The sequence below is a fragment of the Orycteropus afer genome, unplaced genomic scaffold (assembly GCF_000298275.1).
Source record: "Orycteropus afer afer isolate SDZICR_OR568_19922 unplaced genomic scaffold, OryAfe1.0 scaffold00166, whole genome shotgun sequence".
Classification (NCBI taxonomy): domain Eukaryota; kingdom Metazoa; phylum Chordata; class Mammalia; order Tubulidentata; family Orycteropodidae; genus Orycteropus; species Orycteropus afer.
Genome location: NW_006921753.1, coordinates 648865 through 672115, shown reverse-complemented (window position 1 = coordinate 672115; position 23251 = coordinate 648865). Strand labels below are relative to the sequence as shown.

The 23251-nt window shown below is 36.8% G+C and overlaps 1 protein-coding gene across 1 annotated transcript in view; it reads right to left on the bottom strand.

Moving 5' to 3' along the window:
* MORC1 (MORC family CW-type zinc finger 1) overlaps window positions 1-23251 on the bottom strand; it is a 306881-nt gene that overhangs the window by 240346 nt on the left and 43284 nt on the right. Inside the window, exons 3-6 of the mRNA XM_007946578.1 lie at window positions 14824-14914; window positions 13937-14045; window positions 8874-9033; window positions 6786-6891 (exon numbers count right to left, since the gene is read on the bottom strand). Coding sequence (XP_007944769.1) covers window positions 6786-6891; window positions 8874-9033; window positions 13937-14045; window positions 14824-14914 — 466 coding nt within the window. The remainder of the gene's footprint in view (window positions 1-6785; window positions 6892-8873; window positions 9034-13936; window positions 14046-14823; window positions 14915-23251) is intronic.

Genomic DNA, 23251 nt, shown 5'->3' with positions numbered 1-23251 from the left:
CTTAAGAACTACTACATAGCCACAGTAGTCAAAACAGCATGGTATTGGTACAATGATAGACAGATAGACCAATGGAACAGAATTGAAAGCTCAGACATAGACCCATCCATCTATGGACAACTGATCTTTGACAAAGGCCCAAAGCCCATTAAATGGGGAAGGGATAGCCTCTTTAACAAATGGTCCTGGCAAAACTAGACATCCACCTGTAGAAAAATGAAACAAGACCCATACCTCACCCCATACACAAAAACAAACTCAAGCTGGATCCAAGACTTAAAGTAAAACCCAAAACTATAAAATTCATCAAAGACAAAATAGGAGCAAATCTAGGGCCCTAATTTATGGCATAAATAGATTGTCAAGCATAACCCAGAATATGCAGGAGATAGAAGAGAAGCTAGATGACTGGGACCTTTTAAAAATTAAATTTTGTGTGCATCATAAGATTTCGTCAAAAGGGTAAAAAGGGAACCTACAGATTGGGAGAAAATATTTGCCTATGACATATCTGATAAAGGACTTATCTCTAAAATCTATAGAAAACTTCAACACCTTAACACCAAAAAGACAAATAACCCAGTTCGCAAATGGGCAAAAGACTTGAACAGACACTTCACCAAAGAAGATATACAGGCAGCCAACAAGCCCATGAGAAATTGCTCACTATCATTAAACATTAGAGAGATGCAAATCAAAACAACAATAAGATATCATCTCACCCCAGCAATAATAGCAAAGTTCAACAGGTCAGAAAAAAGAAATGCTGGCGAGACTGTGGAGAGATTGGAACTCTTCAGCACTGCTGGTGGGATTATAAAATGGTACAACCATTGTGGCAGACGGTATGGTGTTTCCTTAAAAAACTGAAAATAGAAGTACCATTTGATGCAGCAATTCCATTACTAGGAATATATCCTAAAGAGGTGAGAGATAGTGCACGAACAGACATATGTACATCTTTGTTCACTGCAGCACAATTCACCATAGCAAGGAGATGGAAACAACCTAAATGCCTGTCAACGGATGAGTGGATAACCAAATTACAGTATATCCACACAATGGAATACTATGCCACATTAGAGAACAATGAGGGATATGCGAATCATCTTGCAATGTGGATGAACCTGGAGGACATTATGCTGAGTGAAATAAATCAATCGCAGAAGGACAAGTACTGTATGAGCCCATTACTGTAAAAAGACAGAGAAGGGTTTGTTGGGAAAGGGAACTCACCTAGTAGGTTACCGGGATGGGGAGGGAAGGGGAGAGATTAATTTCAGGCTAGTTGGGGCTTACATGCTGACATGGGTAGGGGAAGGAATATATGGGAAGGGTATATGACCACCATAATAACATTGGGAAATGAGAGGACACCAAATTGTGCACATAAGAGATAGATAACAGATGCTAATACCAACCACTGTGTCCACAATGACACCTTGCCATTAACACCAAACACTAGGCTATACAGATAAACACATAAACACTTGAGATGATCAGATGGGGGTCAGTGAACAGAGGTATACTCTAGACCAAGGATAGACTCAGCTGAGGCTAATCTTGTATAGACACCAGTGATACAAAATACTGCAGTACTTACAGAAACAATAGAAGACAGACACAGAGTAATCCCTCACAGACATCCAAACACTATGGGAGAGAGATCCAATATATCTACTACCTCAGGACTATAGTACTGGGGGACACCAGACTCAATTGGCACAATAAAATACATAAAAGCGTTGCTCCACATCCTACATTGGTGAGTAGAGACTGGGGTCTTAAAAGCTTTCAAGCAGCCATCTAAGATGCAGTGAATGGTCTCCTAGTATCGGAAGTGAAGAAGAAGGCAAAAAAAAAAAAAGGGCATTTAGAAGCAATCAACCGTAGGACACGATGGCCCTCGAGACCAGAAGAACTGGATGGTGCCCAGCTACCAATGCCAACCACTCAGGAAAGGATCAAAGCTGGAGATCTTAGATAGAGTGGGAGGGAAAATGTGGAACAAAATCCAAAAACTCAATAATGACCAGAATTACTGGTCAGATGAAATCTGGTGAGACTCCCAACACTATGGCCCTGAAATACATTCGGTGCCTATAATAAAACTTACCCCCAGGGGTGGGCTCTCAGCCCAATAGTTAACAAGATGTACACACAGACCATTCAACCCAGGATGCTGCACCCACACACTCAATGGTAGTACCTCCCTTAGAGCAAGAGACCATGGGACACCAAAGGACCAACATTCAAACTGAGGAAATGCAGGACAAACAGGAGTGCATAATTATGAGGGGCACAGGGGGAGGGTTGCAGGGTAGGGAGGAGAGGATACTGGGTTAGGGTTGGACATGGCGAATGTGGAATGAAACTAAATGTAAGTGTGACGTTGAATGTAAAACAAGCTCTTAAAATAAAAATAAATAGAGGAAAAACAAAAAACCAAACTCTCTGCTTTTAAGTCGTTTCTGACTCATAGCATCCCCTCCTTGGGTTTCCAAGGCAGTATCTCTACAGAAGTAGAATGCCCAGTCTTCCTTCCAACGAGTGGCTGGTGGGTTTTAACTACCAGCTTTCTGGTTAGCAGTCAAATGCCTTAGAAACTATGTTAACATGAATATTATGATGAATCAATGCAATGAAATACTATGGAGCCACTTACAAGTGACTTATAAAGACTGTATAATGTAGAATAATGTTTAGAAGCAAACTATGTGAAAAAAGAAAAGTGAGAAATTACACTTTTTAAGAAACACTAGAATGAAACAATAAAAATTAAAAATTAATCATGTTATATAAATTATTTCCTTAAAAAAATTGAAATACTATTTACTTTTTCATTTTAGAATACACAAAAATGGGAAAGAATATAAATATTGCCGACCACCCTCTTCTCTGAAGCCAATGAAAGCCTAGAAATTTGAATTTTCATATTCCTGTGTAGAAAACTGAAAGGCCTGGTTGCACTGTGGTTAAACACTTGGCTGCTAGCCAAAAGGTTGACAGTTTGAACCCACCAACTATTCCATGGAAGAAAGATAATACAGTTTGCTTCTATAAATATATTCAGCCTTGGAAACCCTATGGGGCAGTTCTTTTCTGTCCTATAGGGTCACTATGGGTCAGAATCAACTTGAAGGCAGTGGATTTGGTTTGCTTTGGTATGCACAGAATCATATTATTTTCAGAATAAGCAGGAACATACTATCTAAGAGCAAACCTGAGAATTACACATCTCGAGTGGCATTGTGCCTAAGGCATGTGACTGCTAACCAGAAGGCTGGTGGTTCAAACCCACCAGCCACTCCTCGGAAGGAAGATTGGGCAATCTACTTCTGTAGAGATATCCCCTCAGAAACCCAAGGAGGACTCACTCTGAGTCAGGATCAATTCAACAGGAGTGAGTTTGGGTTTTTGTTTTTTGGACTCTATGGTGGATAAGAACTGAGTATTAATGTCAGAACCAACTGACGAGTATACTGTTACCTTAACCTTATACAGGACATTGTGTGTATATATATATATATTTTAAATTTATATATACACACACACACACACACACACACACACATATACACACCAACCAAATGAAACTCACTGTCATAGAGCCATTTCTGACTCATAGTGATGATCCCTATTGGGTTTCTGAGGCAGTAAATCTTTACAGAAGTAGATTGCCAAGTCTTCCTTCCATAGAGTGGCTGGTGGATTTGAACCACTAACCTTCTGATTAACAGTCAAATGCCTTAGGCAATACGCCACCAGAGCTCCTCTTACATATATATAAATTTTAAGGGGAACTTAACACTGATGGGGAGGGGACAGTAGATAAAAGCCAAGAATATACTGGAGTAAGGGCCAAACTTTTTAGAGAAGTAAACTATAGTCACTTTACTACCCCCAAGTAGGTGTTATTGCTGCCTTCTGGCACCTTCATGTCAGAATCCATAAAATGCATAGCATTCTTGGCACAGAAATTATATCTCCTCTTCACAATAATCCTTCTTCTTAAGATGCTATCCTTGTCTTTGCAAGACTTTTCTTGTGATTAAACTATGAAAAACTTTGCTAAAAAATCAAACAAACAAATATAGTATGGTCTGTGTCCCTAAATGAAATTGTACAGGGCCTAGGACTGATTCCTTTTCTTTATCTTGTAATTAAACACCTAATTGGAAGCTTCTGGCTTCATTATACACTTTGAAAAGTGTAAGACATTTTTCCCAAAGAATTTGCTGACAAATTATTCCTCTAATAATACAAGCAATCCCTCGGTTACCTCCGAGAATTTAGGATTTACGGACAATTCTATGTGCCGTTTAATGTTATGTAAATTTGTCCTCACTTTGAAATGACTGAGCCAATCCATACCCACAATAAACTCTTCATCACAATCCCTTCACTTGTTGCATGTGCAGCTTTTAAATAATTGAAAAGGCTTTGACGATTTTCTGGCACTAAAATAAGGCTAAATAAGAATCGTATGTACCTGATTCTTAGAACACACTTAGGAACAGATATCCTGGGGACTGTCTGTATATTGTTTCCTAATTCTAAATGCCAAGTGACTGTTGAAAATTTGTGCATAAATACTTTAAATAGCATATGGTGATGGTTTTGGAACCAGTTATTAAGTAGAATGGACAAAGTTTTGAGAGAAGAGAGAGATAGTAATGGAAGTACTGGTAAAAATTATGGGTCTCCTTTCTGATACTGCCATATTAATAATGTTGGCAAAAGAATCCCTAGCATTCATACAACAGCAATGGAACTATTTATATATGTGTGTGTGTGTGTGTCTCTGTGTCTGTGTTGTTGTTGTTGTTATGTGCTGTCGAGTCAGACCTGACTCATAGCCATCTCTCCTTGGGTTTCTGAGGTAGTATCACTACGGAAGTAGATTGCCCCTTCTACCTTCCGAGGAGTGGATTTTTTTCCCCCCAAAGGAAGAAAATCTCCAGTTCTGTGTAAATTAGGAATTCCACATGCTGGAATAATATGAAAAAAAAATATGCAACAGAAAAAAGTAGGGAATATAATCCAAACTGTGTTATTAAACATTAAATCTTCTAAGTATGGAAGAACTTTCTCAATTTTCACCTGGGAGGGCAAAAGAAAAGAAAAAATATGTGTTAAGTTGATGTGTTTATTTGGGCCTCAATATCTTCATCTAAAAATGTACTATCCAGTATGTTACCCATTAGCCAAAGTGAGGTGCACTAGTGGCACAATGAATGGTTAAACACTTGGCTGCAAACTGAAAGGTTGGTGGTTCAAATCCACCCAGTGGCTCCGCAGGATAAAAGTTGGCAATCTGTTTCTGAAAAGATTATAGACTAGAAAACTATGGGGCAGTTCTACTCCGTCCTACAGTTGCTGTGAGTCAGAATTGACTAGATGGCCCACCACAACAATAACACCCTCATGTGGCTACTGAGCATTTAAAATGTCATTAGTCCATGCCCCAGAAGAGTCACTCAATGTATAATTGTCTTTACATTGGATGAATGTGGTATGGACTATGTCACCTCCTATCATTAATTACCTAGGTTGATTTCATTTTTCAATCCATTATTGAATAAAATAAACCTGGCATCTGAAAATAAAAGTCCAATTTGAGATGTGCCATAAGTATAAAACATACACAGGAATTTGAAGATTTAGTGTTAAAAAAAAAAGAATTAAAAAATGTCATTAATATTTTTACATTGAACTTGATAATATTTTGGATATATTTAGTTAACCAAAATATACTGTTAAAATTAATTTTACCTGTTTCTACTTTTCTTAATGTGACAAGTATAAAATTTAAAATTTTGTATGTGACTTGTATTTGTGGCTCTCATATTTCTATTGGACAGCACTGGCATATAGTATGAATCAAGTTGGATTAAATAGCCTTTAACATTCAGGCTAATAATAAAAGTTTTTCAAAACAGTTATTTTAGAGAAGCCTAAGTTTAGTAGCTATTTTATTACTTTTCTATTTTTTATGGACCCCTAATAAACAAAAGGAATAAATATTTCACTTTATTTACTTATAAACTACAAATATGCAGTTTCTAATGAGACCTGTTGACACAATGGTTATGTGCTTAACTGCTAACCATAAGGTCTGAGGTTCAAACCCACCAGTGGCTCTGCAAGAGAAAAGACCTGGTGATCTGCTCCCATGAAGATTTCACCCTAGGAAAACCTATGGGACAGTTCTACTCTGTCATATAGGGTCTTTATGAGTCAGAATTGACATGATGACACACAACAATGATGCAGTTTATAGGCCCATTCTAAGCAAATAATAATAAAACTTTATTTGGTCACATCCTTTTTTGCTTCACACTATACTCGTGCCTGTTTGTAATGCCTTGCAATGAATATTAAACTGTGTGCACGTTTTTAGTTTTAATATCCATAAAATAAGAATTATGAAATTAGAGAATTTTAGAGGTCTTATATTTCAGTGGTTCCCAAACATGTTGGCACTTTTGAAATCCTTGAGGAATGTTTGAAAAATATTATTACTAGGTTTGAATCTCAGAGATTCTGATTCAATAGGTGTGGGATGAGGTCCAGGATTCTGTACTTAAGAAGCTTTCCAGGGCACTCAGGATCCACCAGATTTGGGAACCACTAACTTCATTTAGTTAATTTGTAACTTGTTAACATGAGTTGTTCCACTACTGGACTCAGTGGTCTCAGATCTGGAACCAAGATGCAAGGCTCTTAATTCTAGCTTCCTGCCATTGTAGAGAAAGATGGTATTGGACACAAACATTACTCACTCCTCAAGAGCTCCAGCTACCAGAATATCTTCCCGGTCAGTTTTAACATCCAGTTCTGGTTCTCCATTAAGCAGAAGCTTTAAATTGTAAATAACCAGCAAAGTACCTGGTAGGAAAATAGATGTTTGCCTTGTCAATATTTTAAATACACTAAATGTTTGTCTTGTGCTATCATTCATTTTTGGAATTAAGCAGACCAAATTTTTTTTTGTGCTTCAATAAATAGTACGTTTGGATAAGTTCCAAGTTTGGATATGTGTCTTATAGCAAATTCCAATCCCTGCCAAAGAGGGTTGAGTTTGTACACCATGGATTTTCTTACCACTACTCAATTCATTATGATCTCTTCAACATGGATTCTTAATCTTTGGTACTCTATTCATAATTTGAATGATGAAAAACTGTTAGGATCCTGAATCAAATATGTGTTATGGGTAAAGTTCTCATTAATGGAACAGAAATCAGTGCAAATAAGAATTATATAATTAGGAAAACTTGTACGAAGTACTGCTTCTTGACTCTATGGTGGAGGTTGGCAAATTTTTTTCTGTTAAGTGTCAAATAGTATTTTAAGCTCTGCAGGCTATATAATCTCTGTCACAACTACTTACAACACACCTCTGCTGTTGCACCATGAAAACAGATGTAGAAAATACATAAATGACTGAGTATGGGTGTGTGCCAATAAAACTTTATTTACAGAAATTGGTGGGGGCCAGATTTGACCCATGGGTCGTAGTTGGCTGACTTCTGCTCAAAAGCATTGCTAATAAAAATCAAATTCTTTACAAAATTGACTGTGATATGAACACAAATAGGATTGATACAGAAATCAAAACATGTAATTATGTTTATTTATTTATTTATTTTCATCATTCTTAAACATCTCTGGTGGCATAGTGCCTAAGGCATTTGACTACGAACCAGAAGGCTAGTGGTTCAAACCCACTAGCCACTCCTCAGAAGGAAGATTAGGCAATCTACTTCCATCCAGATATTTCCTTGGAAACCCAAGGAGGGGTCGCTATGAGTCGGATCTGACTTGAGGGCAGTGAGTTTGGTTTTTGGTTTGGTAAACATGAGGGAGAATAGCAAGGTGGCTAAGAATATAAAATGTAGAAGTCAAATGATTGTGTTCAAATTCTGTGTCTACCACTTGTTAGTGCAGTGACCTCAGACTAGTTTCTTGATCTTTCTGTCAAGTTTCCTAATTTTTCTCACCTATAAAATGGAATTCATGAGGTACTTATCTCATAGAATTGTTTTGAGTATTAAATGAGTAAATTTTTTCAAAGTAGTTAGAAAAGAATCCAGCAGAGTAAGAACTTTAATGCTAGAATTATGGGTATTTCACAGTTAGAAATTTAAAAGACTACAAAACCTGTCTTTAAAATATCTCAGGCATAAAGTAATAAAACCAATAATATCAGAGAAGGAATTATGAAGGTTTAGTAGGCCAAATCAGAAACAAATTTCTCTACAAACATTACACGATTAGCAAAAAAGGAAACACACATAGAGTTTTCTACAACAGGGTTCTTTTTCATTCCAAATACGTGAAGTGGTAGAAGGAAGCAAGGAAAAAAGTTGGCACTGGGAAATGTCAGTAGACACAGCATATTCTACTATATGTTGAGTAGCAGTTTGGTAGATGTAGAAAGAGTTCGGAAAGAATGTTTACAAAGCTCTTACTAACTCTACCACAGAAACCCGGATTCATTACTTTACAAGTCACAAACCCCTTGTAAATCTGGAATCACCTAGTATCAGATGATGCAACAAGTGTCACTTAACTTTGTTATATGGTGCAGCTGGGGAATACCTGTGGTGGTAGGCTATATCACCCCACCCAGGCAGTTTCAATAAGTTTGTGCAAGTACAAACATTGCTTCTATTATCAGGGAGTTACAGTGATTCATGTTTGGATTCTTTTAAGATAAAACTCAAAACAATAAAATAAATGACTGCTCCCATGTGAGATCTCATGTGAGATTTTGAGTACAAAAATATGAAAACATATTTATAGGATCTTTCATAAGACACAGAAAACAAATACTTGCATCAAAATTTCCATTTTGATGATCTTACCACATTTTCCATAGATCATATCAAATTGCTGCATCAATTCAGCTTCAGTTTTAAATGGGGAGTATTTATAAATTATAGATAATTCTGTTGAGAATTTTATAAGGTTATTGGTGACATATTCTCTGGTTCTTGTTAGCCATGATGGTATTGGAACCACAACCTTGAAAAAAAGAATCAATTTATTATGAAATGTACAAATAAAAAAACATCATCTCTTTTGTCTGATCCTAATTCACACACTCTCATTCAGCCAAATTACAGAACACAAAGTGACGTTTACTTCTCCATATATTTCCAAGGATAAAACTATAATTAAATTTACTCAGAGTTTTCTTTTAAAATGATTCCTTGTGAAATGTGGAGATGGATAAAATCTACTTCAGGCTCCTAATGAAAAATGGGTAAAATGGCAGAGGAAACAATAGGACCAACATTTTAGAAGTTGACAAGCAGATGACATAGCAGACGCAAGAAAAATTAATCCAAAATCAATACCAGAAATGAGAAGAACCAGCCTGATATACAATTCAGAAGCCCCTGAAAGGCTCAGGGATTGATAGTATAAAGTAGTTCTAAACCAAAAGAAATGTTTTGCTTTAGAGTTGATTCCAACTCATAATGACCCCATAGGACAGAGTAGCACTAACTGCCTCAATGGGTTTCCAAGGCTGCAAATCTTTATGGAAGCAGATCACTACATCTTTCTCCCATGGAATAGCTGGTGCATTTGACCACTTACTTCTCAGTTAGTAGCCAAGCAGTTAACCATTGAGTCACCAGGGCTCCTAGAGGGGAGTAATGGGAGAAGAGAGCTAGAAATGTATCTAGATTCCTGTCTGACTACAACTTTACTCCCTCCCACAGAACTAGATCCTTATTCTCCAGGAAGAGTGGGATAAAGCATATCTGGATGACAGGACCCACCAGGCACTGTTGTTGAGGGGACTGCACTGAGATTAGAGAGGTTAAGTAAATGTACACTATTGATTGCTGAGGACCCAGATCTCATTTGGCTCCCAAAGGACTGGTAATCAGACCTTCAGATAGAAACTGTTGGAGTTTTCTCTAAGAAATTTGACCATTCCAGAAAGAAAGATATAACATTTCATTGAAGGTTCCCAAAACAAAAACAGCCCATTCAGATCACATTAAAGTGACACTCAAAGATAACTTCCACACAGATTCTCAGAACTTTCAGTCTTTTAGTAGCCTAATCTTTAAAGTACTGAGAATTAATGTTGTTACTATTGTTAGCTGCTAAGAAAAGCCATCTAAGGAAAGGCTCTAATATAATAAATAGAGACCAAAACAAACAAAATAAAGCAACTCACTGAAGGAGAAATCACACTAGGAAGATAAAAATTTCAAGAAAAAAAATTAGTCATTGCTAATATCTTCAGAAATATAAAAGAAAATACTATGTCCATGAAAAAAGATCTAGGTGTCTTTTAAGAAAAAAGAAAAAAGAACAGTGAATGAATAAGGAAGAACTTATAAACTTTTTGAAAATTTCTATAAAAGAATTGAAAGATAAATATTAGAGTTTCCCGTAAAAGGAAACAAAAATACGAAAGACAGAAAATAGAAAAATAAGAAAATGAGAGAACCCAATCAACAAGGCTAAGAGCTGGAAAACAGAAGTTCCAAAATGTTATAAATTGAATTGCATCTTTCCCAAAAAAGATATGTTGAAATCCTAACCCCTGGTATCTGCGAAGGTAACTTTGTTTGGAATAGATTATTTGAAGTTATTATCAGTTAATATGAGGTCATACCAGAGGAGAGTAGAATCTAATCTCATTCTAATGGTGTTGTATATAACAGGAGAAAAGGCACAGAGAGCTAGAATATCCAGTAACTTCAGAGGCATCCAAAAACCAAGGATTTCCAAGAGCCACCAGAAACTAGGAGAGAGGCCTTGAAAAGTATCTTTCTGTGAGACCTGTCTATCAGATTTTTTCTGATCAAACAGAATCAACATGACCTATACTTTGATTTGGACTTCAAGCATCCAAACTGTGAGATAATACATTTCTATATAAAGCCATCTACTTTATGGTATTATCTCCTTGTTTTGGATGTTAGAAATCCAAATCAAAGTATTGGTCATGTCGATTCTGTTTGATCAGAAAAAAATCTGATATTTTATGTTTGGAAGCTCTGGTGGTATAGTGCCTAAGGCATTTGACTGCTAATCAGAAGGCTAGCAGTTCAAACCCACCAGCCACTCCTCAGAAGGAAGGTTGGGCAATCTACTTCTGTAGTGATACCCCCTTGGAAACCCAAGGAGGGGTCACTATGAGTTGGATCCAACTTGATGGTGGTGGGTTAGTTTTTTTTTAGCTTTTTTTTTTTTAACTTTATGGTATTTTCTTATAGCAGCCCTAAGAAACTACACACAAAAAGAAAGAAAAGAGAACATGACTGGAAGAAAATCATCAGATGTTATAAGAAAATGTCTCTGAAATAAAGGACATGAGTTCCAGATTAAAAAGGTCCAATATGTGACCAGCACTATGGATGTAAATAGACCCAGACAAAGGCACAACATTGGAATCAGAACACCAGGGACAAAAAAAAAAAAAAAAAGTCTATTCACCTTCAAATTGTGGAAGAAAAATAAAACAGAAGGTCACAAACAAGAGTCTACAATCAAAATGGCTTTAGATTTCCTAATAACAATACTAGAAGCTAGAAGATAATGGAGTGGTGCCTTCAAAATCCTGAAGGAAAATGAATTCTTATCCAGAAATAATACCAAGCTATACCATCAGTAAGTATGAGGGTAGAAAAAAAAATATTTTCACACATATGAAGTATCAAATATTTTATTTCCCATTCACCCCTGGGAAGCTCTGGTAGTGTCATGCCTAAGATTGATACAGTGGCTGCAGCAATAGGTTCAAGTATAGTAAGGATTGCGGAGTGGGCGTGGGACCAGGAAGTGTTTCATTCTGCTGTGCCTAGGGTCGCTATGAGTCAGAGATGACTTGCCGGCACCTAACAACAACAACATAAACTGCAGTACCACAGACACTTCATAGCACAGTTCTTCAGGAAGATGGAATTAATAGGAGAGGAGATTGAGCCGGAGGTTAACAGTGATAAAAACACTGACAGCAAAACAAATGTTTAGTGATAATGCTAAATACATTAAAATATAGATAATTATTAACTTTAAGGAATATGAAAGTCAAGAAAAAGGAAAATAATAATTGTTTATGATACTGTAAATTAATTAAATTAATTAACTGTAATTGTAATTAGTTGCATGACATTAGGCTTATAATGTAAATAATTAATTTGGCATAAACAAAATTAAATAGAACTAAGTTAAGGGTAAGAGATTAAAAGCATTAGCATGAATGATGCAACATGGGGGAAAAGATAGTTGATCCTCCTTTTTTATAGTGAGAAGTTAATATATAATATCTAAATCAAATCAAGAAGAAGTAGTGCAAGGATGTTACTTAGAGATAAGTAGGTAATATCCAAAGAACAAATTGTTGAACGAGGTTGCCTCTTCAAAGATGTAGAAATGGGAAAGCGGTTAGTGCTTTTAATTGAAAAAAAAAAAAAAAAAGGAACTACCTCATTCTGTTGTTATTTTGCCATCGAGTGAACACCAACTCATAACGACCCCTCCTTGGGTTTCCGAGGTGGTATCACTACAGAAGTAGATTCCCAACCTTCCTTCCAAGGAGTGGCTAGTGGGTTTGAACCTCCAGCCTTGTGGTTAGCAGTCAAGTGCCTTAAGCTCTATGCTACCAGAGTTCCTAGGAAAAGTATCACCTCACCTTTAGCTCAATTTCCCTTTACACCCAAAGTGCAACATAAATGAGTAAAGCATCATTTTACTCAAGCCTGTCTCCTGCTCTGCCATGGTCTATTACGTAAGATTGTTCCAGTTATCCAACCTCATTCCATTACTGCACAGGGGATGGAGGCCCTTGCTGGGCAGTCTCCACACATCCACAAAAACCCTCCAAATCCCAAACTCCTGTCCATATCTGAGGCTTGCTGCGTGCTACCTCCACATACCAGCTTTTGCCCCTTCAGATTGTACTGTCTTGTTAAAAAAAACATTTTGACCACTCAAGGCTCTCTAATCTCTCCATTCATATAATTTCTTTTGACATATAACAATCACAATGCTTATTCGTAGAGCAGCGTTCCTTTAAACACCCTTGTTTTATTATTTAATCGAGTCTTTTTATTTAATCAATTCCTATTTAATCAGTTCCAACAAGGCTGAAAATTCTTAGATGGTCATATGTTCTTCTGCTTCTTTTTTACCTTCCATAAGGCCTATCCTCATGCTGGACAAACAGTAATTACTCAACATAATTCAACTTGTTGAACTGAACAACTTACATTACTTACAGTAAAACTCAGGCACTGCACATAAATGAAATTCCTGCAAAATCATCAAAGGGAGTTGAAATTATGGTCACAAGAGTCACTATCAGTCGAAATCTACTCGGCAATGGGATTTTTGAATTTATAGTTATAGTTCAAAGTCTATTTTATAACCCATTTCTTTAAATTGTCTTGGAATTCAGAATTCCATTTACTTAAAAATTAAAATCCATTCATGGCACAAATAGTGGCAAGGTTTTGCAAGCTTCTTCCAGTAAACTTATTATACAAAAAAAAAAAAAAAATGGATAATGGAAATTCATCTCTGATAACTGCATAGGAGCTCTGGTAGCGTAGTGGCTAAGGCACTTGACTGCTAACCAGAAGGCTGGCGGTTCAAACCCACCAGCTACTCCCCAGAAGGAAGATGGGGCAATCTACTTCCGTAGTGATACTGCCCTGGAAACCCAAGGAGGGGTCGCTATGGGTTGGGTCTTACTCAACGGCACATAACAACAACAACAAGGAAGGGTCAATAGTACAGGCCTCCCATGACCCCCGATTTTCCCTTCCCCTTCTCTCCATTTGCCAAATGTATTCTTGAATTTCTAAATAACAGGAAGAACCTATGACATGTTTACATCCTATAGCATAAATTAAAAACACCACCATTACCATAGTAATGGAAGGAAAACAAATCTTACCTCATTAAGACCTTCTCTTTCACAGAAGGTCTGAGAGAAAAACACACAGGTCATTGTTTCTTCCTTCTTTGTAAAGAGAATAAAATCTTTCCCAATTCTCATGGACCCACTATAAAATGAAGAAAATAATGGTTTTCATATTGAATAGTAAAAAAGAAGAAACAGGTGAGCATGGCACTGTGTGTTCTATTTAACAGGGTAGTCTTTTCATTATAAAACAAACAAACAAACAAAAAAACACCCTCCACTGTTTCCTGACCCATTACCAATAGAGCACAAGTTTCTTGTTTTTGTTTTTCCTCAAAGTTTTTTTTTTTTTTTTTTTTCCTCAAAGTAGAGTTGATGGATTTGAACTGATTCAGCCACACTTTCTTGCTTGAGACATGGCTACTAGAAATATGCTGGTGCTTGGGTCCTGAGAGTCACCAGGCCTTGGCAGGAGTCCCATGGATGATAGTAGCCTCTTGTTCTCACCTCTAACTGAGGTACACTAAAAAAAATTAACTGAGGACATATAGCACCTAGGCTAAAATGTACTTGAGAAATAATAAAACATAGAGATGGAAAGAAGCTCTGAAGTACATGGATGTTGTTTCAGTAATTTCTGGAAGAAGATTCAGGTTATTATATTTAACTCAATTAGCTATTAGCTTTTTTAAAAAGTTGTAAAGATACAAGTCAGTTATGGGTATTATGGTTCTAAGGCAAGGCAAGACTCCTATGCCTTTCTCCCCACACTCTTGGACTTTTACACAAAATTATTATGTACCCCAGGATGATATCCTTTTGTAAATATTACACAGAGAGAGCATTCCATATAAAATTTCCTTTAACTAAATATAGTTCCCAATATCAATAAGATATAACTTAAGTGGAAAACCACTCACCTTTTAAGACCATTGCCATACTGCCCAATGAACTTGAAGCTGGATAACCGTTTTTTGGATGTTCCAAAATAAATAATGTCTGAAGCTTCCTCTGTAATTAACAAAGATTTTTAAGGTAGATAAAAATTAGGAAAATTGGAAGTTGTAAAAAATGAAATGGAACCCATGAAGATCGGTATCCTAGGTGTTAGTTAGCTGAAATGGAAAGGTACTGGACATTGTGAATCGAACAATCTACTATACTGGGAACGACAAATTGCATCACATTCATCATCAAAAAGAACACTTCAAAATCTACCCTGAAGTACAATGCTGTCAGTAATAATATCTATATGCCTATAAAGAAGACTAGTTAATAGGACTATTATTCAAATTTACACACTAACCACTAATGTCAAAGAAGAAGAAATTGAAGATTTTTACCAATTTCTGTAGTCTGAAAATGATCAAACATGTATAACCAAGGTGCACTGAAAATTACTGGTGATTAAAATGTGAAAGATGGAAACAAAGAAGGATCAGTAGTTAGAAAATATGGCTTTTGTAATACAAATGACACCAGAGATTATATGATAGATTTTTGAAAGTCCAATGCCTTTACAAGCACCTTTTTTTTTCAACAATATAAATGGAGGTAATATATGCAGATGTCACTAGATGGAATACACTGGAATCATATAAACTACATCTGTGAAAAGAGATGATGGAGAAGCTCAGTATTATCACTCGGAATAAGGTGAGGGGCTGACTGAGGAATAAACTATCAATTGCTCATATATAAGTTGAGGTTGAAGCTGAATAAAATTAAAACAAGAACACTACAAACAAACATAACCTGGAATGTATCCCATCTGAATACAAACACCAACTCAAGAATAGATTTGATTCATTGAACACTAATGACTGAAGAACAGAAGAATTGTGAGATGACATTAAGGACATCATATATGAAGAAAACAAAAGATCATTAAAAGGAAAGAAAAGACTAAAATGGATGTCAGAAGAGACTCAAACTGGACATTTTGCTAAAGCAAAAGGAAGAAATGATGAAATAAAAGGGCTGAATACAAGATTTCAAAGGGTGAAATCCTTTGGGAAGATAAAGTATTATAATAAAATGTGCAAAAACCTGGAATTAGAAAACCAACAGGGAAGAACACCCTAGTCATTTCTCAATCTGAGACAAGTGAAGAAAAAAAAAAGTTCAAAGCTTGAGCTGTAATATTGAAGGATTCTATGAGCAAAATATTGAATGATGCAGGAACAATCAAAGGAAGATGGAAGGAATACAGACAGTCACTGTACCAAAAAGAACTGGAAAAAGTTCAACCATCTCAGGAGATAGCATATGATTGGCAACCAACTGTGTTGAAGGAAGAAGTTCAGGCTGCATTGAAGACATTGATGAAAAACAAGACTCCATAAATTGAAAAATTCTACTTGTAATGTTTCAACAAATGGATGCAGCCCTAGAGCTGCTCACTCTGTCTATGACAAGAAATTTGGGAAACAGTTACCTGGTCAACTGATTGGAAGAGATTCACATTGGTGCCAATTGCAAAGAAAGTTGACCTAACAGAATGCAGAAAATATCAAACAGTATCACTAATATCATGTGCAGGTAAAATTTTCCTGAATATAATTCAAAAACAGTTGCAACAGTACATCAACAGGGAACTGCCAGAAATTCAAGCTAGATTCAGAAGAGGATATACAATGAGGGATATCACTGATGATGTCAGATGGATCTTGGCTGAAAGCAGAGAATATCAGAAAGATCTTTACCTGTGTTTTACTGACTATACAATGACATTGGACTGTGTGGATCATAACAAATTATGGATAACATTGCAATGAATATATTAATGCAGAAACTGTACATTGACCAAGAAGCAGTCACTCAAAAAACACAAAGGGATACTAAATATTTTAAAATCAGGAAAAGTGTGAGTCAAGATTATACCATTTTTGCCATACTGATTCAATCTGTATGCTGAGCAAATAACCCACAAAACTGGACATTATGACAGAGAATGTACCATCAGGAGTCGAGGAAGATTCATTAACAACTTTTGATATGTAGAGGGCACAACCTTGCTTGCTGAAAGTGAAGAAGACTTGAAACACTTACTGATGACGACCAAAGACTATAGCCTTCTGAATGGATTACACCTCAACATAAAGAAAACAAAAATCCTCACAACTGGATTAATATGCAAAATCATGATAAACAGAAATGATTGAAGTTTCCAGTGATTTCATTTTACTTAGATCCAAAATCAATACTTAAGGAAGCAGTAGTTAAGAAATCAAATGACATGATTGCATTGGGCAAATCTGCAAGTGAATTCTTTAAAATCTTTAAAAGCAAAGATGTCATTTTGGAGACTAAGGTGTGCCTGACCCAATGCATGGTACTTTCAATTGTTTCATATGTATGCAAAGTCTGAACGATGAATAAGAAAGACTGAAGAATTGATGCCTTTGAATTATGGTGTTGGTGAAGAATATTAAATAAACCATGGACTGCCAAAATAAAGAACAAATCTGTCTTGGAGGAAGTACAACCAGAATACTCCTTAAACACAATGATGGCAAGACTTTGTCTCTTGTACTTTGGGCATGTTATCAGGAGGGGCTGGTCGCTGCAGAAGAACATCATGTTTAATAAAGTAGAGGGTCAGTGAAAAAGATGAAGACTCTCAACAAGATGGATTGAGAAAGTGGCTACAAAAATGGGCTCAAAAATAGCAGTTGTTGTGAGCATGGTCAAGGTCAGACAGTGTTTCTTTCTGTTGTACATAAGATGACCATGAGTGGGAACTGACTAAACAACATCTAACCCCAACAGGAATTATGAGTCATTGATACTGCTTGGAGGTCCAGTTGTCAGGACCTTACTCAGATCTCTGGATATTAGGACAAGTTCAACCTTTTTGGTAAGCCCTAAGATAAAGACTCTTCTCAGGGTCCATGGTCTCTGACCAAAATCTTAGCAGTATTACACTGAAGGGGGTAAGGAGACTTCACAGTCAGACAGACCTAGCCATATGATCTTAGGTAAATACGTTTAAAACTTTGAGCCTTAATTTCCTCATCGCTAAAAAGGAACTATTAATATTTACATCACAGAGCTCTTGATGAAGATAAACAGAATTAATTAAATGAGATTATGTAGTTGTGAATGCTGGCACATGATATTTGGCACTTTGTAAGTGCTAATGATTTATAGATGCTATAATAATTTATATCAATAGTAATTTTCCCGTGGATGTGACTTTTTCCTAGATTGTCCATGTGAGACCAAGGACAGGTTGGCTCCCAGTCTGATACTACCAGGGGAAAAGGGTTAATTGTTTCAGACTTTCAGAGTCACTTTTCTAATCTCATCAGGATATTTTGGAATTCTGTAAGAAATCTTCTGGACTTCCAATTATACCTACTTTCAGATACAGCCACAGTGCTCCCAGAGAAACAAGAAAAAGACACGAATAGATCTCCCAACTAGCATACCTGAATACATGTTTTAGAATGGCCCTTAGGATCTTATGTCAGCTTGGCTGAGGACATGCTACTGTTTAGTGGCACCTAAAGTGTATATTCGGGAGTATCAGAGAGCCTGCTTCTCTGCAGTTAACTGGACATTCTACCAAGCTCTTATAAGACGTTCATATGTTAGGTGACTGCCACTCATCTGTCAGTTCGTTGGACTATGGTGACTTATGTGTTGCTATGATGTTGAAAACTATGTCACTAGTATTTCAAATACAACAGGGTCATCCACAGTGGGCAGACTTCAGCAGAGCTTCCAAACTAGGTCAGACTTGGCTATTTACTTCTGAAAACTAGCCAGTGAAAATCTTATGGCTCACAACAGAATATTGTCCAATATAGTGCTGGAAGATGAGCCCTATAGGTTGGAAAAAACTATACAATAGATGCAACAATGGACTCAACATACCAATAATCATGAAGAGTATTTTGTTCTCTTATCTATTTGGTCACCGTAAGACAGAAGTGACTTGATGGCAGCTAACAAAAACAAATGTTAGGTGGGGTATAAAACCCATTGCCATCAAGTCAATTCCAACTCATGGCAACCTCCATTTAGTTTCCAAGGCTGTAAATCTTTACAGAAATGGATTGCTTCATCATCCTCCCATGGAGCAACTGGTCAGTTTGAACCACTGACCTTCAGGTTAGCATCCAAATGCCTTACCCACTATATCTCAAGAGCTCCTTTAGGTGGAGTACACATAATGAAAACCAAACCCACTATCATAGAGTCAATTCTAACTCATAGCAAACCTACAGACAGAGTAGAATAGCCCTGAATAGCCCAGAGAGTTTCTAAGACTATAATCATTGTGGAGGCAGATTGCCTTATCTTTCTCCTGCAGAATAGCTGGTGGGTTCAAACCACTGACCTTCTGGTTAGCAGACCAATGCTTTACCCACAGTACAACCAGAAATCTTTTTAATGACAATTATAGCTACTTTTTATGGTTCAGTATGTACTATATATGTGTTATATTTTCACATGTATTTTCTGTTTAATATTTGCAGCAAATCTATAAAGAATATATTATAATCTGTATGTTATAGAAGAATAACAAGTTTAAGCATTTAAGTACCCTACCTGAGATCACACAGTGGAAAACTGGGACAGTTAGGATTACAACCTCAAATTGCCAGAGACTGAATGTTGTGTGTTCATCACTACACCATAACGATTGTCATACAGACCAGAGTTCTGTGCATTGAGATAGAACACTTAACAGAACAGACACAACCACTGTCCTCAAAGGTTTTATATCTTGGTAGTAGAAATAGTTCTATTATGTAATACATGGAGTCACTATGAGTTGGAATTAAATGGGCAGCAATGGATTAGTAGACACAGAATGAAAGAAACAGAAAAATGAATAAGATCATTTCTGAGAGTGTTAAGTGAAGGAGACAAAACCAAGGTAACATGATAAAGAAATAAGAGTATGGACTGCAGATAGGATAATCAGAGAAAGCCTATTTGAGAAGGTAATAATGGCTATGAGATTCAAAAGATGAAGGGCAGATATTTGTGACCACAGAATTGTAAGGAAAGGAGTAAGTGCTCTGAGCAAAGATAAAAGAGGATGACAGAGGCCAAATAATGCACGACTTTGAAAGTGATACTTGGAAAATAGAAATAGAAGGGAAATTCCTCAATATAGCAAAGGGCCTATATACATAACCAAGAGCCAACAATATTCTCAGTGGAGAGAGACTGAAACCACGCCACCTGTGAACAGGACCCAGACAGATGTCTTCTATCACCACTTTTATTCAACACTGTATTGGAAGTCCTAACAAGTGCAATAAGGCAAGAAAGGGAAATAAGAGGTATCCAAATTGGGAAGGAAGAAGTAAAATTAAGCCTATTTGCAGATGATATGATCTTTTACATAGAAAATTCCAGAGACTTAGTAAGAAAATTACTGGAACTAACTGAAAGATTCAGCAAAGTGGCAGGATACAAGATCAACATACAAACATCAGTTGGATTCCTCAACATCAACAAAGAGAATTCTGAAAAGGAAATAAAGAAAACAATACTATTTATGATAGCCATGAAAAAGATAAGCTATTTAGGAACAAATTTTACTAGGGACACAAAAGACCTGTACAAAGAAAACTACAAAATACTACTATAAAAAATAGTAAGAGATCTACATAAATGGAAGAACATAACATGCTTATGAATAGGAAGACTGAACATTGTGAAAAAGTCAACACTACATAAAGCAGTCTATAAATTCAATGTACTCCTGATCCATATTCTATCAACATTCTTTTAAGAGATGGAAAAACCAATTACTAACTTTACATGGAAAGAGAAGAGACCTTAGATAAGCAAAGCACTACAGAAGAAGAAGAACAAAATAGGAAGCCTCACACTCCTGATTTCAAAACCTACTATACAGCCATGGAATTCAAAACAGCCCAGTATTGGTACAATGACAAACACATAGATCAGTGGAACAGAAATGAAAACCCAGAAATAGATCCATCTACCTATGGACCTGCAGTCTGCAGTATGGATTACGTCTCAATTTAAAGAAAACAAAAATATCACAACTGGACCAATAAGCAGCATCACAATAGATTGAGAAAAGATTGAAGTTGTCAAAGACTTCATATTGCTTGGTTCTATGATCAACATCAATGGAAGCAGCAGTCAAGACATCAAAAGACATATTGCATTGGGCAAATCTGTTTCAAAAGACCTCTTTCAAGTGCTGAAGAGCAAAGATGTCTTCTTGAAGACTAAGATGTGCCTGATACAACCCATGGTATTTTCAATCACCTCATATGCATGTGAGAGCTGGACAATGAATAAGGAAAACTGAAGAAGAGTTGTGGTGTTAGTGAAGAATGCTGAAAGTACCATGGACTGCTACAAGAACTAACAAATCTGTCCTGGAAGAAGTGCAGCCAGTGCTCCTTGGAAGCGAGAATAGCCAGACTTTGTCTCACCTACTTTGGTCATGTTGTCGGAAGGGACCATTCTCTGGAGAAGGATGTCATGCATGGTAAAGTGGCGGGTCAGTGAAAGAGGGGAAGGCCCTCAACAAGATGGACTTACATGGTGGCTGCAATGATGGGCTCAGGTATAGTCGGGATTGTGAGGTTGGCACAGGACCAGGCAGTGTTTCATTTTGCTGTACACCGGGTCACTATGAGTTGGAGACAACTCGATGGCACCTAACAACAACAACAACAACAAACTTATGGACAGCTGATTTTTGTCAAAGGGCCAAAACCAATTAAATGGGGAAGACAGTCTCTTTAACAAAAGCTATTGGCAAAACTGGATATCCATTTGCAGAAATATGAAACAAGATCCATTCCTCACTTAATACACCAAAACTAACTCAAGATCAATCAAAGACCTAAATGTAAAACCTAAAACTATGAAGATCATCAAAGAAAAATAGAGGCAAATTTGTGGTTGTTGCTGGGTGTCATCGAGTCTACTTCAACACATAATGATACTATATTCAACATAACGTAACACTGCCCTGTCCTGAACCATCCTCACAATACTTGCAATGCTTGAACACACTGTTGCAGCTATTGTGTCAATCCTTATCATTGAAGGTCTTACCCTCTCTTGCTGACCAATTTACAAAGTGTAATATCCTTTTCTGGGTACTGGTCCCTTCTGACAACATGACCGAAGTATGTGAGATGAAGTCTGGCCATTCTCCTTTCTAAGAAGCATTCTTGCTATACTTCTTCCAGGACAGATTAGTTTGTTCTGTTGGCAGTCCAAGGTATTTTCAGTATTCTTTGCCAACACCACAATTTGAACGTATCAATTCTTATTCAGTCTTCCTTATTCATTGTCCAGCTTTCACATGCATATGAGGCTACTGAAAATACCATGTCTTGGGAAGCACACCTTAGTCTTCAAAGTGATATCTTCACTCTTTCACATTTTAAAGTGGTCTTTTGCACACATTTGCCTAGTGCAATGCATTGTCTGATTTCCTGACTGCTGCTTCCATGGGTGTTGATTGTAGATCCAAGTAAAATGAAATCTCTGACAACTTCAATCTTTTCTCCATTTATCACAATGTTGTTTATTATTCCAAGGAGCTCTGGTGGTATAGTGGTAAGACATTTGGTTAAACCCAATTGCTACATGGGAGGAAGATGAGGCAATCTACCTCCATAAAGATTTACAGCCTTGGAAATCCAATGGGGGTTATGAGTCAGAATTGACTGGACAGCAGTGGATTTTTTTTCTTTTCTATTTGGATTATCGGTCCTGTTTTGAGGATTTTTGTTTTATTTATGTTGAAGTGTAATCCATACAGAAGGCTGTCCTCTTTGATCTTCATCAGTAAATGCTTCAAGCCTTATTTACTTTGAGCAAGCAAGGTTGTGTCATCTACATATAACAAGTTGTTAACAAGTCTTCCTCCAATCTTGATACCAGTTTCTTCTCCATATAGTCCAGCTTCTTGAATCATTTTCTCAGCATACAGATTGAATAAGTATGGTGAAAGGATACAACCCTGACACCCTTCTTGATTTTAAACCATGCACTATCCCCTTGTTCTGTTCAAACAACTCCTTCTTGTTCTGTGTACAGGTTCCTCATGAACACTATTAAGTATTCTGTAATCTTCATTCTTCTCAATGTTATCCATAATTTGTTATGATCCACAGATAGTGGATATCACTTTTGTATCTTCTTTATTCATTGTTCAGCTTTCATATGCATATGAGGTGACTGAAAACACCATGGCTTGGTGTGATAGTTGAAGATCTGTCAACTTGGCTGGACTTCACTTGTGAGTGGTGTTTCCCATGATGGATCACATGACTACGTCCTAAGCGGCCGGTCAGTCTAGGGGGAGTTTCCCCAGGGGTGTGGCCT